Genomic DNA, 18,317 nt, shown 5'->3' with positions numbered 1-18,317 from the left:
ATACTGCTTATGAATAGGGGGAGTCAAAGTAAATTATTACCTGAATCGGTATTTGTTTGTTGTGTGTGTGAAGGAGGGAAACCAGCTGTCGTTTGTGCTCGAGCTTCACGCACAAAGAGAAGTCGGTACCCACAAAGATAACATCTCTTAAACCTCAGCAGCGCTCGCATGCACACACACAAACAAACGCACACACACACACACACACGAATCAAAGAGTATGTCGGGAGAGAAATGAGCTCCAGCTGACAACAGGGGGAAGGGGACTGAAGTGTTCTGCCGAGTAAGGAGTGTTCGTGTGAAGGGGGGAGGAAGAGGAGGGGGGGAGAGTATTGGGTTTGCAAAGGAAGGAGTGCAGGAGGGTGAAGGAGGGGGTGTGGGGTGCATACCACAGCTCTGCACAGACTCAAAAAAAAAAAGACGTGTAGTGAAAATCCTGACTGTAGACCGAGTTCAGCCACGCCGCTCCTCCTCCACCCTCCCCTCCACACCTCCTCGACCACCTCCTTCAGTGGTCCTCCCCAGTGTCACGTGAAGGCGGTGTGTCTTCATGTGTGCTTGTGTTTGTTCATGTGATTCTGTTTGTGTGGTAGTTGTTCAATGGTTCAGTCAGGCCTGTGAAACAGCTGCGACATGATGTGGCTTCTCGTCCCCCACTTAAAAAAAAGGGGGGGGGGGGGGGGGGGACACGGTGGAGAGTCTACCTCCGCCGACGCAATCCACAGGCCGGGCTCCCCGCGCCGGTGTCCACTTCCTGTCACGTGGCCGTCGCCTCCAGGTAGCTCTGTAGTTTGCGGACGGTGGACTCGTCCAGTGAAAAGAGGTCAAAGTCAAAGGTGGTGTTGGTCACGTTGAAGTGGCCCGTCTCCTCAATCAGGTTCACAATCTGAGAAAGGATCAATTATCATTCAGCATAATCAGTTTGTCCTTCAGGTCACATTAACATATTAAAAGATGCGTACATGGTTCAACAAGTCAAAGTATCACCATTTAAATAACACACCTAATGCAATTTAATAATTGTTTTCGCAAATATGAAAGAAAACCAGCAGGCCAGATAAAGCCTAGAATTATTACACACAGGAACATTTCTTTATGTTTTCTTCTAAAGAAAACTGAAATTAAAAAAGTAACAAATGTTTTGAAGGTTGTTCCTCCACGCCTCCACTCACAGTAAAGACCTTCCACACTGACGACATGGTGTGTGTGTGTGTGTGTGTGTGTGTGTGTGTGTGTGTGTGTGTGTGTGTGTGTGTGTGTGTGTGTGTGTGCGGCTGTACTGTGTACCACAGCTGCCACAGTGTGCGCGACATGCATGTTGTGTGTGAGGCTGAACGGATCAAAAAAAGATCAGTTTTCAGAAGTTCAGACGATGAGCCGCCTAACTATCAGAAGTGACGGTGTTTGTTTCGGGTCTGATGGTGCCGACTGCAACTTCACAAAATACACAATAAACAGCCTGCTAATTACACAATCCACTGTTGCAACAAGTATGACGTACTGCCGCCTAATATTCCTAAAATGACCACCTACCTATTTAAAATAAAATACATTTACGGTGCTTCAGATCACATTATTGATGGCGAAACTTATATATATATATAAACATATATAAACACTTTTAAAAAGTGCAAGTCATTGGTTTTTCTATGTATGCATCAAATTCTTTCAGTGGATTTATATTCATATCAAATTGATGAAATAGTTGGTGCCATTACATTTTCCAGAAAGTAATAATCATTTTGATAGACACAGTGCCATATATATCACATTTCATTGTAACAATGAACACGCACCTGCTGTAGGACGTTACGCTCCCTTAAAGCCATCAGTCTGCGATGGAGGTCCACCAGTTCTTCTGTGTATGCCTGCAGAGGTTACAGAGAACATGGTCAGCATAGCGTTACGTTTGAACTCAAACCTATATGAACATGGGGAAAATGTATCTGCTTGACCCATTGCATGTCCTAATAAATTAGATTACTACTTTCTTTGTATCATTATTTATAAGATCACTCTATATTTAGTTTACTTAGCATTTGCTGGTTTACTGTTCGTTTTATTTCTTTGTTATTTGTTTTCAAAAAGATCTAATCTAAATTGAACCTGATCTCTTTGCTGACCAGATAATCAGGACACCAAACCAGAGGAGTCAAGTGTGAAATTATTATTTTGGATTCAAAATCATCAAAATTTGAGGATAACGGTAAAACTGTTTGCTGGTGTTCTAAAGCGCTACTGCCTGACTGTAATCTTAGCTTAACAGGAGGTGTTTATGGTGCATTTATTCAACGTTATGAAGTAGACCTCTTCCTTTGAATTTAAATCTCTGTGGGAATTAACCTTTTTTTTCTCCATATGTTTTAATGTGGCGGAGTGATTTAGGATCAGTCACTTAATGACTCATCTCGTTACACTGACGAAAAAAAGATTTCTTTTCAAGGGTTCATAGGCCAGAGTCTGTCTGCACATCTGGATCAATTCACTGGATTGATCAGTCATCTGACATCTGACATCTGGATCAGTCCATGACTCCATCTTGAATTCATCAATGCACTCATTGAATGTGGACAAAACACTGTCTGTGTGTGTGTGTGTATGTGAGGAAAAGCATAAAAAAAGTTTGATTTACCCTTCCTACCTTGTCGTATCCCTTCTTCAACACCTTCTCTGAGCGAAACGAGGAATCTGGACTCTTTCTGCCTGAAACCTGCAGAAAAGGAGAGCAAGGAAAAGGGAAAGGAGGAAGACAAAGAAGAGACAGGCAGTGATGTGAGACAATGAGACTATCTGAGACACTGACAACTGAAATGATATGTAAGAGGTCCGTCTGTCTGCTAAATGTGTTTCTGCTTTTTAGGTTGGGCAGGATCCAAGATATTAAAAATAGAAAATTAAAATGTTCTCTGTTAAAAACGAATGTCTTTGACGGTTTTACTTTTAATCGAAACACACAAAATACATTTCTTGAGTCAATTTTACTCACAAAACCACAAACATACACAACGTAATGCTTTAGGAAAGTCCTGTTCATGTTGGCCGAGGATTATGTAGACAGCTGAACACTGAAGAATACTGGACGAAGACAAACTCAGTAGTATTGTTAAGAATAAATAAAACTGTACATGTTCGGTTAATGTTTATTTTCTGGTCAAACTGTTTCCGTCCCTGTCAATACAGCAGTAAAGCAAGGTCTGTGTGACTCACTTTGTTATTGGAGGAGCTGTGTTTCTGCGGAGGCGGGGCGGGGTCTCGACTGAGACTGTGCGAGCCGTCACTGCTGTCACTCTCGCTGTCCAGGCTGAGTCTGACGGGGAGAGGTCAGAGGTCAATCACACATCGACTGACAGACGGATCACATTGTACTTGGGTGTGTGCGTCCCAGATTATAATTATTATTTGCTGCTAATATTAAGTCTGATATATATATATATATATATATATATATATATATATATATATAAAATAATACGTCTAATACAATCTGCGTCAGTCTGCACGGTATCGATTGTGAGTAATGTCAGCTTGTGTGATAAAGCCAGATGAACTGTTGCAAATACTGATGCAAGCAGAAAGTTCCATCCACCTGTTTTTATGATCATTTTAAATTTAATAATAAGTGGAAACGCAAGAAACTTGAGACAAAAAGTTTGAATATTACAAAAACATAAGGTGGAGAATGTATGCATCAACAAAAGCGAAACGCAATAGGCATGACCTACACGAAGCATGTGGCCTAAAAACTGAAAAGTTGCGTCAGACGAAAACATCAGATCTGTAGAGAGCGATGGAGAGGTTGTATGACCCTCAACTGAATATGTGAAATAAACATAAATGTCATATATTCATCGGGCTTTTCACATCCTTTTCAGACGTTTCAGGGTTGGTGCTCTTAATGACGTCATCTGTGATAATGGTCTTATGGCATGCTGCTGGAGAATTAGTGCCACCAGATGTTTTGAGATGCTACCAACTTAGTCGTGGATGGAAAATACAACGCTAATTGCTTTAGCTGATTTTTGCTCGAGAAACGTCACAAACTAGTGCGCCGGTCTTGTGTTTTTGAAAATGTAGAAAAACAATAAACACGACAGTTACGCTGCCACTTCTATGAATCAACAATTCAAAAGTAAAGAGAAAAGTGTCGACTCCGTCGCAGACAGGGGAGATAGTGCAACATGCAAAGTGTGTTTGAGGTAAATGTGTGTTTAAGCAGGAGCAGGGTTGAACTTGTCTCACAATGCGATGAAGCACTGTTTTTGATTGACGACCAAACATGTAAAGAGGCCTTCAGGGAGACTGACCGAGAGTCGCGGTTGGGGGGGTTGGTCTTGATGGGCGTCTCCTCCTCCGAGCTGCTGTCGTCATCATCCGACTCCTCTGACTGGATCTCCTCCACCATCGATCGAAGGGGGCCTGGAAGAGGAGGACAGAATCACACGAACTCTAAGACCACCTGTTAACTCCAGAAAACCCTTCAACATTAATGCTCATCTCTGCGGCGTAACATGGTGAATGGACTCTCTACCTTGCCCTTGTTTCTGACCCGGCTCAAAGTCAGAATCTGAACTGGAGTCGGAGCTAGAACTGGAGTTGGAAGGACTGGAAGGGGCGGACTGCTGTAAGAGAAGAAGAAGAAGAAGAAGAAGAAGAAGATAATGACGAGAAGGAAAACAACGAATGAAAGAAATGGGACAAAAAGGAGAAATGGTTCGAAAAGACCCGAGTTCAGGATCAGCTTGATTATTGTGTTGTTCTTTACGGACTCGATTTTTGGGAAACCTCAACATTCAAGATCAAAGATTATGGATTTAAATGAGACCCAATCTCAAAATACTTTCAAGTCTTTATGAATTAAGTCGTGTGAAGATAATAAATTAGCATGGACGGAAACTGGAGCTGAAATAATTAGTTGATTAATTAATGAATCAACTGACGGGCTTTACCAGCAGATATTTTAATATAAGAGCAAAATAATACATTTAGGTTTCTCATTCGCGAGGGTTTGCAGCTTTTCTTCGTCCTATGTGATGTTACATGGTACAGTGGGCTTTCAGAAATTGCAACAGACATTTCACTATTTTCTGACTGATTAAACAACAATATGATCCGAATGAATGTCATCATACAATCCTTTCCTAACAGCACTCCTGGGGAACGGACGTACCTCCGACTTGGACGATGCTTCATCCTCTGAATTCGATTCTTCCGACTCTGGAACTTTCTTGGGCTCCTTTGGCTCTTGCGTGTCATTTTTGCCTTTGGCCCAGCGACCTTTTTCCTTAGGAGGCTTCTTCTCTGCGTACGGTTGGCTGGCTGCAGACGAGGAGGAGACACGAGGAGAAGTCCCTGTGAAGGCCCCGCCACTCTGCACCTTGGGCCCCTCTGAGCTGCCCTTCTTCTGCTTTTTAGCGCTTGGTTTGGGAGACTCGACAGTGGAGGGTCGTTTCCCTGGGACTTTAGGTTCTGCAGGCCCTCCCACGCCTGCCACGCCTGCCACGCCTGCCACACCTGCAACGCCTGCAACGCCTGCCCCACCACCACCCCCTCCACTCCCAGCCCCCCCTCCTTTCGGAGACATGCCCTCCATCTTTGACTCCTTCAGGGTGAGTTTAGGCTCCTTGAAGGCAGCCTTGGGTAGGACCTTAACTTCATCTTTCACTTTGATCTCCGACGGCTTTTTTGAAGAAGAGGAAGAGGAAGGATCGCGGCCACTCTTGCTGCTTCCGTCTCTGTCGTTGTCTCCTTTCGATGTGGCTTTGCTCTCAGAGTCTTTTCGGGGCCGTTCACGGTGCTCCTTGGTCAGTTTGTGCGGTTTGGGTCCTTTGCTGCTGCCACCACTTCCCTCTTTGCTGGGTTCCTGGAGAGAGAACAATTTACTCTTAAAGCACTCAGCCAAAGGTCTCATAAAAGGAAACGGACTCTGCAGCACAAAGACCTCGTCAAGGTTTTGCTCGTCTAGTCCGTGCTGTAATCACATTATTTACTGTGAAGGAGATGTCAAACTAAGCACTTTGATCAGTGTGAACTTCAGCCAAAACAAGTCTCTCAGTAACCAGTCGAAAATAAACAAATTAAACCTTCTTCTCTACACAATAACGAGACTACAGCTATGCTAGCAGCTCTGTCAGACTGTAGTGGTGCTTTGAGCTAACTGCTGAATTTATTAGTATGTTTATCATGTTCACCATATTTGCTTAGTGTGCTAGCATGCTAACATTTGCCAATTGGCACAAAACACAAAGTAAGCTGAGGCTGATGGGAATGGCATTCATTTTTGCTCATAAACCATCCAAATGTCAACCGTATGGTGGTGCTGAAGGCAAAGTCAGGGAATCCCCAAAGTCTGTAGAATTGATCCTTTGGGGATTGAGACTGTCTGTACCAGATTTCATGGAAATCAATCTGACAGTTGTTGAGATATTTCTGTCTGGATAATGAAACAAAGACTGTAATGGTCTCTTAAAGCTTAATACCAAAACTGTGGCAACAACGTTAAATGTAACCGGATCAGTTTCCTGTTTTCTCCTGATAGATGTCCCGTCTCGTGGCAGATAAGCTGGCCGAGTTATTCTGCATGCAGATGTTCAAAAACAGCTGGATGTGATTAAAAGCCTGAATCAGTGTGATCACAATGATTCTGCATGTCAATTTAGACGATACCGGTTTTAATTTCCCGTAAAATATGACTTTTTCATATACCGTCATACTGGTGCACAGCCAAGGCAACTTCTGTCGCACTTCAACAGGCAGTAAAATATATTGTTCGCCACTGAGAGCGCTGTGGTCGGAGCTAGTTGCCTTAACTGTATTGAGAGGGACCCCTAGTCATGGTCATAACTTTATAATAACAATTAACAACCCACAACTAACGCTCCTTAACAGCGCAAAACACCACGACACAACAGTTTGTGACATAAACAATTTGTAACACTAATAATTGTACATAATTGTATAGAATTTCCCCGCAGAACTGCATGCTGGGTACAGCTCGCTAACAACAGTCTACTAACAGCTGGGAGAGGCTCTGTCGCGGCAGTAACGTTACATTAAAGAACAGAAAAGAGCGATGCAGGATGAACAAAGACTGAACAACAAAAGGTATTTTGGTCAGACACATATGCAACGCTGATTACCGTAATATGTGTGGTATTTGTTATAAATGTACGTTGGTACATACAGGGTGATAAGAAGCTGGTCATGGAGGGACTTAGGACCCAGGGGAATGTAGGTGAAGGAAACAGGAAGTGACGGAACGGAAGACACGCCACACAAACAGCTGTTCACCGCTCGCTGGCCGGCCGGTTCTTTTCGGCGTTAATTAATTAATGAATGCTTTAACGCGTGAAAAGAAAATACCGTGATATACCGTGAAACCGGCAGAATCTTAGAAAATACCGTGATAAGCATTTTTGGTCATACCGCCCAGCCCTACGTTTGCCCCTCTATCCGTCAAGAAAATGTGTCAATAACAATTGACTGGAATGATCAACGGAGTTGTGACACTTTCTGGTTAAATACTCCACATGAATGAGCAAGACAACAGTGCTAAGCTACCGAGATAACTAAGATGGTATTTCCTTGTTTGGAATTCAACCAACCTTTGACACATGAGGGGTCTTGGTCTTCTTGGGGTCTGAGAAGGCAGAGAGGGGGATTGTGGGGAGCATCGGGTAGTCTGGACTGGGCCTCGACACGGCTTCGGCCCCCTCTGGAACCACCAATACCTGAAATGAATAAGATGAGACCGTTACGGAGCTGTGTTTACTTTGACTGCAGACAGAATCAGGCTTTTATCCAGTTATTTTTCCCCAAAGACAATGTTAGGTGACTCATAGTTAGAGAACGTCTACGGCTTGAATCATCAATACAAAAACAACCGTTTTAGAACATATCAGTTTCTCTCGAACAAAAAAATCAAAAAAGGTACATAAACATGGTTGGGCTGTCCAGGCTGACACGCCTCTTCGATGTCGTATGGGGGTCGGGATCAGTGCCCATGGACTGGCAGAGCGGGGTGGTGGTTCCCATCTTCAAAAAGGGGGACTGAAGAGTGTGCTCGAATTACCGGGGTATCACACTACTCAGCCTCCCGGGGAAGGCTTATGCCAGGGTGCTGGAACGGAGGCTCCGACCGTTTATCGAACCTCAGATTCAAGAGGAGCAATGCGGATTCCGTCCCGGTCGTGGAACAGTGGACCAGCTCTTTACTCTCGCAAGACTACTGGAGGGTTTCTGGGAGTTTGCCCAACCGGTCTACATGTGCTTTGTGGACTTGGAGAAGGCTTTCGACCGGGTCCCTCTGGGGTTCTTGTGGGGGGTGCTGCGGGAGTACGGGGTACCGGATCCGTTACAACAGGCGATCCGTCTCTGTACGACTGCAGTAGGAGCTGTGTCCGCATTCTCGGCAATAAGTCAGACACCTTCCCGGTGGGTGTTGGCCTCCGCCAGGGCTGCCCTTTGTCACCGGTCCTGTTCGTGACTTTCACGGACAGGATATCTAGGCACAGCCTGGGGGCGGAGAACGTCAGTTTCGGGGGTCTCGGGATCACCTCTCTGCTGTTTGCAGATGATGTGGTCCTGTTCGCCTCCTCGGATCGTGACCTCCAGCATTCACTGGGGCGGTTTGCAGCAGAGTGTGAAGCGGCGGGGATGAGAGTTAGCACCTCCAAATCTGAGGCCATGGCGCTCTGCCGGAAACCGGTGGATTGCTCCCTCCAGGTGGGGACGGAGTGCCTACCGCAAGCGAAGGAGTTCAAGTATCTCGGGGTCTTGTTCACGAGTGAGGGTAAGATGGAGCGGGAGATCGACAGGCGGATCGGTGCGGCTGCTTTAAGCAGTAAACCGTTTGGGTGAAGAGGGAGCTGAGCCAGAAGGCAAAGCTCTCAATTTACCACTCGGTCTACGTTCTTACCCTCACCTATGGTCACGAACTCTGGGTCATGACCGAAAGGACAAGGTCGCGGCTACAAGCGGCCGAAATGAGTTTCCTCCGTAGGGTGGCCGGGCTCAGCCTTAGAGATAGGGTAAGGAGCTCGGTCATCAGGAGGGAGCTTGGAGTCGAGCCGCTACTCCTTCGTGTCGAAAGGAGTCAGCTGAGGTGGTTTGGGCATCTACGGTAATTAGGATGCCTCCTGGACGCCTCCCACTGGAGGTTTTCCAGGCACGTCCAACTGGGAAAAGACCCCGGGGAAGACCCAGAACACGCTGGAGGGATTATATCTCCCAGCTGGCCTGGGAACGACTCTCGGGATCCCCCAGAATGATCTGGAACATGATGCCGGGGAGAGAGAAGTCTGGGTCAGCCAGATTGGCCTGCTGCCACAACGACCTGACCCCGGATAAGCGGAGGAAAATGGATGGATGGTACATAAACACTTTCAGTGATATGTTAACGACTCCCAATGTGCACTTCGGCAAGAAACATTCAATCCTTAAAATAACTGAGCAAAAGCTAAAGAACTGATCCTGCACACTGTCCATCACTTGTACTCACTTTATAAACGACGTTTCTGGGTCAATCTTAGATTTTTGTTCACAAACTCAACTACGAAGGTTTGATACTGCTCTGACCTGGTCCTAAAATGAACTATATAGAAATGCTCTCGCTGATAGTCTCGTTTACTTATGTAGGTCATATGGAGGCATCAGTATAAAAACCAGTTAAGACTTTAATAGGTTTTTTGAGGAAACTGAAATGCTTTTAGACTTTTCAAGCGCTGCAGATACGTTTCATTGAGGATAAAACACTTTCAGAACCAGCTCATGCCTCACAGCTTATGATATAATATATTACGTGGTAGTTACTAATTTAGAACTATTGACAACTACAGCATCTGCTATTGACTCTAGTCAATCATTTAGCCATCTGTGTGTCAGTCAGCCTCACCCCGCCAGCTTTGATCAGCTTTCTCCTGAATTCTTTGGTGGGGTTGTTAAAGGTGAGCTTCTCACAGCGCAGGTGGTTGACTGGTGGGTTGCCCTCCAAGTTGAGGAATAAGTCGTAGTTGAAACACACCTTTTTTGGCTCCTCCTGAAAGGAGGACATCACAAAAAATAAACCGTTTTAAACTTCCTCAAACAGCACATGGGACAATTAACTATTTGTATTACAGACATATTTCACAACAAAAGAAACAATGTTGAATAAATGAACGATCACCCAGGAAGTCAATAACACAGACGGAGAAGACACACTGATAAGAATCAACAAACATTCCTGAGAGAAGCTGAAGAAAAGTGGACGATTAAAGACGAGGAAAACGCACTAAGACGCGTGACAGATTTTATAAAAAAATGTGTTCTGGTAAATGCACAAGTGCTGATATTTACACTCTTTTGTTTGCCTTTAATGTATTTTCTTGATCTTCTTGACAGATGTATCTATTGTGTATAAATTGAAGAAGAGGATGATGTAACATTTTTGGGTGCAGTCCAGAGGTATAATATTACAAAGAGCTGCAGGAGACGATGGTTCACTAATGTGCACAGACCTCTTGAACATCGCCTCCTCTTATAAGGAGAGTAAAGCGGGTCTTTCATCATTCATTTTAATGGCGCCAGTATAATAGTGTGTGCTCGTCTTATTTCTCTCACTTAAAGAGAGAAATGTCCCTCGCATGAACGTTTTACTAACACAATCGAGCTTTCTGATCGACTGAGTGCTTATTTAAGAACTCCTACTGGAGAGTGAGTGCAAACAAAATGGTCAAACGAGATTTTTAAACCATCATTTCACTAAAACAATCTACATGCACTTACAGTAATCTCACAGTGATTTTTTCAAACATGTAAACGGGAACAACCAGTTTCTTTTATCAAGTTATGGAATTAACCCGGCTAACACGGCTACATTTCTGCTGGAAAAACCTGTTTCCCTCATAGAAACCCAGACTGGCGTCCTTCCATCTGTAAATATTAAGTACTAAATAAAAAACCCACAACATGTAAACATCAATTTACACAACTCAAACCTTATTCAAGCCTAAATAATGTGTATTTACGAAAAGCTATACTTCCTATTTTTAATACTACTATAAATACAACAACTACACACTCTCACCTTGTTCTTGAAGTAAACCTCAATAGGCATGAGGAAGCCTGCGTAGCCCGACTCCTCCACTTTGTACGGAGGCTCCTTGCATACTGCAGACAGAAACATGTCGCTGGCAGTAAGTACAATACTCACACTGCTCTATAGAAATGCATTATGTTACACATATATTAACTAAGAGGATAGTCTGAACGTTATACTAACATGAACTCAATGTGATTAACTGATTGAGCTACATTTGTCAGGAAATAATTAATTTGCCAAGTACAAGATGTCTTTTAAAAGACACTTGTGTCACAAGACGGACAGTGATCGCACCAATTCATAAAAGACAGAAATGTCCAGAGACAAATTACAAATGGATTATTTCCACTAGTGCACTATTTGTGGAGGCCGTTTCCGTATTGGTTGCCCTCACTGTGGCCTCTGTGAATGATCATATAAACAGAGTTCAACTTGAAGAGTAAGAACGTCACGGCACCTGCTAGAATGACCATTAACCTCCCTCCATGTTTTTATTCACCCCGCTCTCCTATTTATTTCTGTGTTCATCGTTTTAATTTAAATTAGTTCCTATAATCTGCTTTCTGAATGCCCCGTGCTGTATTTATTACTTACTGCCATTTAATGCATCGAAAAGACTCGATTACCTTTGTGTGTACGAGTAAACTCTGTAAATACTGTTATCCGTCTGCCTCACCTCTCTTGGGTTTGGGGAAGCTCTCGTGCAGGCGGAAGACAACCTTCTCTACAAAGTGCTGGATGTCGCCGGTCTCCGGCCCTCGGACAAACACCATCCAGTCGTGGGTGAAGCCTTCCGATGTCACCTTCTTCCTTAGCTGGGCTCTGTGGCCCAACTCCAGCTTCACCTGCACTGTGCACTGAAAAAAAGACAGACACAGACAAAAGAGTCAAATACCGCGTATCACTGTACCAGGCCTGTGGAATTGCGAGAAAAATAGGTGAAATGTGAACTACAAGGGCAAAGTTATTCAGATCAAGAAACAGATAGAAATGCACATTTTGCAGTAAGAAGTTAAATAAACGTCTTGAGCTTGTTCTCTTCTTCTGGTTAGACTTTAAACTGCATGTGGATTCCTTACTTTATCATAACATAAAGAGTTACATGTAAATGTTGTGCTTTTCTCTTCCGTCTATGCTGATAAAACTTGCATTAATATGACATATTATGACGTATTCTAAGACGGGCTTTAGCTCAGTGGGTAGAACTCCTAAAAGAGGTCAAACTTCATCTATGTACCTGTATGTTTATGCCGATTGAAATAAAGCTCAAGCATTTATACAGCAAATGAAATAGTTCCGACTAAAAAGAGACAAAAGGAAAAGTAGTCTGATTTTGAGTTGGTTTCCCCTCCATGTTTTGTTGTCTATGATAAAACAACTAGAGTGGCAACTAACAAGTATTATAAGTCAAGTCAATGTTATTTGTAGAGCCCAACATTACAAATCATGAGCAAAGCCGGTAGTGAGATTATACCGCCGCGCCATTATTCATTGGTTTCTGATTCCACCTTGAACGACACCCTCTGGATCTCTATTTTGGAGTATGTGGACTTTTCACTCAAAAGGAGAGGCTGAACACTTGGTCTGGACAAACACAAAGCTGGACAAGTGTTGGGACGCCCCCCGTGGAATGGGACTGATTAGCTGCCCGAGCCGACAGATCTCTAAAGGTTTATCCAGAGGAGGGGCACATTTTTGGGCTACCTCTCTGCCCGAGAACAATGACAGCGACGGGACGAGTAAATGACACTGTGCTGGTGGGGATTGGCATAGCAAGAGAAGAGGTCATGGAGATGGGAGTGCAGAGGGGACGAGAGGGGACAGAAAGCTACTTTATGTCCAGGGGAGGACTGAAGAATGTGTGGATTTGGCCCCAGCACAGAGCAGCTCGTGAGCTGGGACTGAGTGGGGGGATTAGAGGGGACGGGATTGAGATGAGCTAGTCTGGCACTCCCTAGCTAACTCTCCCTCTCTCTCACACACACACACAGTCTCTCACACACACCTCCCCTCCCTGGCACTCTGCCCAGCCATTCTGTGGCAGTAATGCCCTTAAACTCCAGACTCCACCACACCCACAGCGATCAGCCGTGGAGTCCCTCCAATCATCGACAACCCCCCTCCACCCCCGGACAACTCCACAAAATCAAGACTTTGATGAGGACAACCTAAAAACCAGGATGGTGATGAGCCAAAGAGGAAGACGGTGACATTATATTAGAAAGGAAAGGGAACAATGAAAAAAGAAGACATTTCTCCCATTAATCTAAAACATTAGGAGCCCAAGAGGCAATACGAGGCTGAGAAAATCAGAGCAAAGTTGATTAATTGATCAGCTGGTTGACAGACTAATTAAGCAGGAACTATTTTCATAATTGATTCATTGTTTAAGACATTTTTAAGCAAAAATAAATACCAAACATTCACTAGTTTCAGCTTCTGAATGGTGAGTTTCTGTAGCTGTTCTTTGATTTATGCGACACTAAACGTGTTTATGTAATACTTGTGTTTTGGACTGTTTGTTGGATACACCAGATATTTAAAGAAATCTACTTGGGCTTAAGATCATCACACCAGCCAGTTTTCACCATGATTTGACATTTGATTTATCAGTTAATCAAGAAAATAATTGACAGATTTATCAATAATTCAAAAAATCATTAGTTGTGGCAACAGAGAAAAATACTACGGCTGCAACTACAGATTGATTTGATTGTATATAAGAGGTCAGAATATAAACCCAATTCACAGTGAAAGAAAGTAGCAAAACCTCACATTTTAGAAGAGAAAGCAAAAGTAGTTTTGGGGAATTGTATGACTTAAACAATTCATTAAACGATATATTTTCAACTGATTGACGATTAAAGCTAGAGAGGCACTCGGACAGCACAGACGTAGAACACGAATGAACTGAGTTGTGTCAAACAGAGTCTAAAAAAGACTCACTACCGACTATAATTCTGATCAATGATCACAACATTAAGAGTCCGGGAGGAAATGCTAGGCTGGGAAAAAGAAGAGCGATGAAAACCACCTTGATGAAGACGGACATTATCTGAAGCGCACCGCCTCAGAATATGAAAGACATGATTACATCTTTCAATCATTCTATTCTACGAGCATCAGACGGATACGATTACTCGTGGCAACACATTTATTAAGCTTTCCTCTATAAATGGCAACAAGACCAGTCAACACAAAACCACCAACATTGACATGGTGCATGCTCTCTCTCTCTCCTCAGCACAGTGCTCCAATTGAGGGGAAATTCTAATTTTGGCAGACACACTGGCTCCTATGAAAACAATGAACTCCCAGCTGACATGTAAATAACACCCCTTGAGACTAGGGTAATCTCTTCCAGCTAATAAACAGTTACACTTTTTAAGACAGAACGTTTCCCCCGGAGGAGACACACAAATTATTGTGACAGCAGCTGTGTTTTGATGAAGCTGCAGGTTCCAGCTGAATCCTTCATCATCACACCAAACCGTACAACACTTACTTGTTTTGGAAAACGGTCAATCCCAGAGAGCCACAGGGGAGTCACAAGTAGTGTGCAGCACCCAAGGAAAACAAGTCAGAAGTGTAAATAGTGAGAGTGAATGAGTGTGTGAGGATTATCTAAAGCTGCATGGTCACCGATCATCACAACTGCAGAGCTCATGATGCAGATCTCATATCTAGAAAATAGCAAAGATCTGAGTCTTTGCACACAAAGTCACGATGCTGCTTCTCTGTACACGCACGAAGCACTTCGGCCGTGTCATTATGCTGCAATGTGCAATAAATACGTTCAAATACAACATTTACACACTGAATTTGATTCTCTCTCTCGACTCTGGATCTGACACTCAACTGCAGGTTCATTTGGACTTTTCTAAAACTAATGTATTATTAAATGACCCAGCAATATATCTAAATGTTCATTTAAGTTATAATGCTCAGTGAGGGTTTACAAAGTTAAAAGATCTTCTAGTATAACTAAAAACGATTCCCTAAGACCTTAAACTACAGTCTCTAAAAATCAACGACTCTAAAACACATCAACTTCATGAAGGTAGATTTAATCTTCATTAGCTGCTGAAGTAGACGGCTTTACTTTCAGCTACATGTACCAATAGTACACTGACAACCGTGCATCTGTTTGAGTAATAAGAATGCAAAAATCGAATGCAAATCTTTCACATCGTTAACATTCATCACGCAAGTACAACTGCACTATTAGTATAACTTGGAGCAGCAGACTTCCCTCTGGCTGAACACACACACATCTCGTTCAAACTTCAAAGGGGTCAAAGCTGAATGGGGACGAGCTCCAAGAAAGCCACTTTCCCTGGGGGGGGGGGGGGGGGGGGCCGAACCATCTGAAATACAGTCCTGAATAACCTCAGGCATTTACACAGTAACCCATTTTGAAGCAACATCTCCCTCACAGTGGGTAGATGTGTCATTTGGTTTACCCACATATCTGTTTCCTGCTTAAATAAATTATGTAGCTTTTTTTGGAGATGACATGAATCTTAACTGTGCAAATGTATACATGCAGTACTATTACATTTGGAGAATTAAAGGGAGCAAGTTCTTAGCATTATGTTTCATATTCTGGGTTCTTTGTAATGATCAGCTAGTGCATGGGTGGTCATTCATTGCTGGATTCAAGTAAAACGTCTGCACACTGATCATTTGTCAGCTTTTCCCCGACATGCTGCATGCATTTTTAGTCTCCAATCAAAAAAGTAGTTCGCCTTAAACATTCATCAACTGCTGGCAGATAACGCAGAGGTATTACAGAAGTTGTGTGGTCGTTGCTGGCTCTATTAGCCTCTCATGTGAGGCTTCAGGCCGCTGGCAGTGGAGACACCACCCCGCCTCTCTAGCCCAACCTGGAGAGGACAAATCTTTTCCCCCGGCGCCTTGTAGCGGCTCCTTAGCCTTTAGCAAAGCGGCCGACACTCTCCCTGATAGGTAGACTAGCTTAGCTTAGCTCCTACAAAAACCCTCGACTCAAATGGGTCTGCATGGCGGTCAACAATGTGCATGTGCGTTTCACACCCAGCAGAGCAGAATAAACACAAGGTGTGGATCTCTTTGTGTGCCTGGTTGTGGCTACAGCTACACAACGGTGCTGAGTGGTGTGGTAGACTGGAGCTAGCTAGCGGCAAATACCGATGTATGAGTGCCCAGCTAGCATAGCTCCAGAGCCAAACAGCTACGAGTTCATTAGCAGCAGGAGCATTTTTTTCTTCTTCTGGCTAGCCGAACAGAGGATTCATTCCTGCCCTGCCAGCGCGCAGCCTGCTGGCATTTTCTCCGTGAAAATTTCACATTCCACAAGGAGACACAAAAGCCACTGTACCTGGTTCTCCATGTTTCTCTGGCCTCAGTGATTGTTGTATTTATTTACAGCGGCGTTTTTGGAGCGTCTCCCCAGCCTCTGCTCCTCATTGTGTGTCAATCCAGCCCAGAAGCGGAAGGCAGACGGCTCCCTCCCCTTCCAGACGGCTGCTGGCAGGCAACCAAAACAGAAAGCTCTCTCAGCCAATCAGGAATCGGAGAATTGAAGCACTCTTGAAAGGGACCAATCAAAACACCGAAGGGGCGGGACGGGTTCTGAGCTGCAAATACAATTAAAGCATTTTCTGGTGGTTTTCTCGAGTGACAGCGAGCTTGTCCCAATGGTTACAGCTCTGTTTCAATTGTAAAATGCACATGATGCTAATTGATTAATCGGGGTTCGATTGCATGGCTTTTATAAGTTAGCTATTAGTCCGAGCAATGCAATATCAATAACGTATTCTTTAACAATAACTTATCTTTTTTTCTCAACTTATTAACAATTTTCCTATGTTTACAAAAAATATATATTAATTATTGTCAGTATGTTGGATTTCTGAGAAGTTCACAAAAAAGGGAAACATAACGCTTTTTCTCTACATTTTAAAAATAGCTTTATTGACGACCAAACATCATACGAAGCAGTTACAATGTGTTCCACCTGTACCAGCTGCATCAAAATGCATCAAAAATAATGATCCAGGCATGCATAATGAACTTGTAAGTATTTTTTATTGAATACATATTTCATCGCAGGTGAAAAGCAAACATTTAAATGCAGTGTAATTAGTAAAAGCCTGTAAAGTGCAGTTTCCTTCCTCCTTTTTAGTCGTACTAAATGGTGGTCTGTATTAAAAGTTAATTAATTTCTATCCTAATGTTAGTTTTTGTAACATATAAATCAAAAGAAGAATTTTAAGCAATTTAAAACAAGTGTTAGGTATTGTACCATGCACTTTCTGCATCATTGAGAGTGAAGTTTTCTAAACTTGAGTATATCTGAATGAATTTATTATCACCTCTAACACCACAGGTTGATCTTACTGTTTAAAATATCAAAGGTTTCATCTGAAACTCTTCTGATTGAAGATATCTCTCTTACTATACAGAGTCAGGCAGTGAGGGCCAGTTGCAGTCAAGTCTCTGTGGTGCTCAGACTTTGATGTGAGATTATCGGGCCTCAGCTATGGGACAGAAGGTCACCACTCTCTCACTGGCTTGGTGCCTCCCATTCTTCCCCTGCCGCTCAAATTGATCCAGTCTGCCTCTCAGTCAAATCTGAGTAAAAGAAGTCCCACCTGGCTTTCAAACACTGGGGTGTCCCACTGATATTGAGACATCAACCTTTAAATCCTCCCTTTCAATATATAGGGAGAGGGGCGAATACAAAATGAAGCCAGGTTTCACACACACAACAGAGGTTTATTGCAAGTAATAGTTTATGTGAAATCAACAAGTCCAATTTATAAAAAGAAGACTTTATATCCATGCTAATCATCAACTAAAAATATGCATCCTAACTTTCAAGGCCCTCAATAAAACCCAAAGAAACATTTTGATAAAAAAACGCATATCTGTAGAGCAGTGGTTCTCAACCGTTGAAAGATTTTCAGAGACTTGAAGAGAAAGTCTTTCAGGAGAAAAAAACTAAAATGAGAGAAAAGTCAGACTAAAATCAGCAGTCAGTCATGCTAGCAGCTCTGTGAAGCTGTAAAGCACAGCAGTGCTGTCAGCTAAATGCACTGAATGACAATAATAATATGCTGAAGTTAAGCAGGTATAACCATTTTTTAACAGTTTAGCATGTTAGCATTTGCTACTAAGAATGAGTTTCGACTGATGTTAATGTCATCAATTTGTCAGGTATAACAAAAGGATCAGACACATTTAAATTTTGACCTGA

General features: G+C 43.2%; 1 protein-coding gene across 1 annotated transcript; it reads right to left on the bottom strand.

The window, feature by feature from the left end:
• Positions 1-733: 733 nt before the first annotated feature.
• On the bottom strand, positions 734-16,524 carry mllt1a (MLLT1 super elongation complex subunit a). Its single transcript, XM_079267540.1, has 12 exons — positions 16,437-16,524; positions 11,754-11,934; positions 11,063-11,145; positions 9,890-10,033; positions 7,602-7,727; positions 5,168-5,860; positions 4,529-4,616; positions 4,305-4,416; positions 3,208-3,307; positions 2,642-2,710; positions 1,797-1,868; positions 734-886 (listed from the first exon to the last, which is right to left on the bottom strand). Exons 1-12 carry the CDS (start codon positions 16,446-16,448, stop codon positions 758-760), a joined length of 1,809 nt encoding a protein of 602 aa, XP_079123666.1. The 5' UTR covers positions 16,449-16,524; the 3' UTR covers positions 734-757.
• Positions 16,525-18,317: the final 1,793 nt, after the last annotated feature.

The sequence above is a fragment of the Melanostigma gelatinosum genome, assembly GCF_949748355.1.
Source record: "Melanostigma gelatinosum genome assembly, chromosome: 4".
Lineage (NCBI taxonomy): Eukaryota > Metazoa > Chordata > Actinopteri > Perciformes > Zoarcidae > Melanostigma > Melanostigma gelatinosum.
This window is presented reverse-complemented; position numbering and strand designations above follow the sequence as displayed.

Excerpts from the sequence above, each read along its gene's own strand:
- mllt1a (XM_079267540.1), bottom strand. Across the intron at positions 3,308-4,304 it reads CCCCCCAACCGCGACTCTCG|ACTCAGCCTGGACAGCGAGA; the intron begins GTCAGTCTCCCT and ends TCTCCCCGTCAG. Across the intron at positions 887-1,796 it reads AGCGTAACGTCCTACAGCAG|ATTGTGAACCTGATTGAGGA; the intron begins GTGCGTGTTCAT and ends ATCCTTTCTCAG.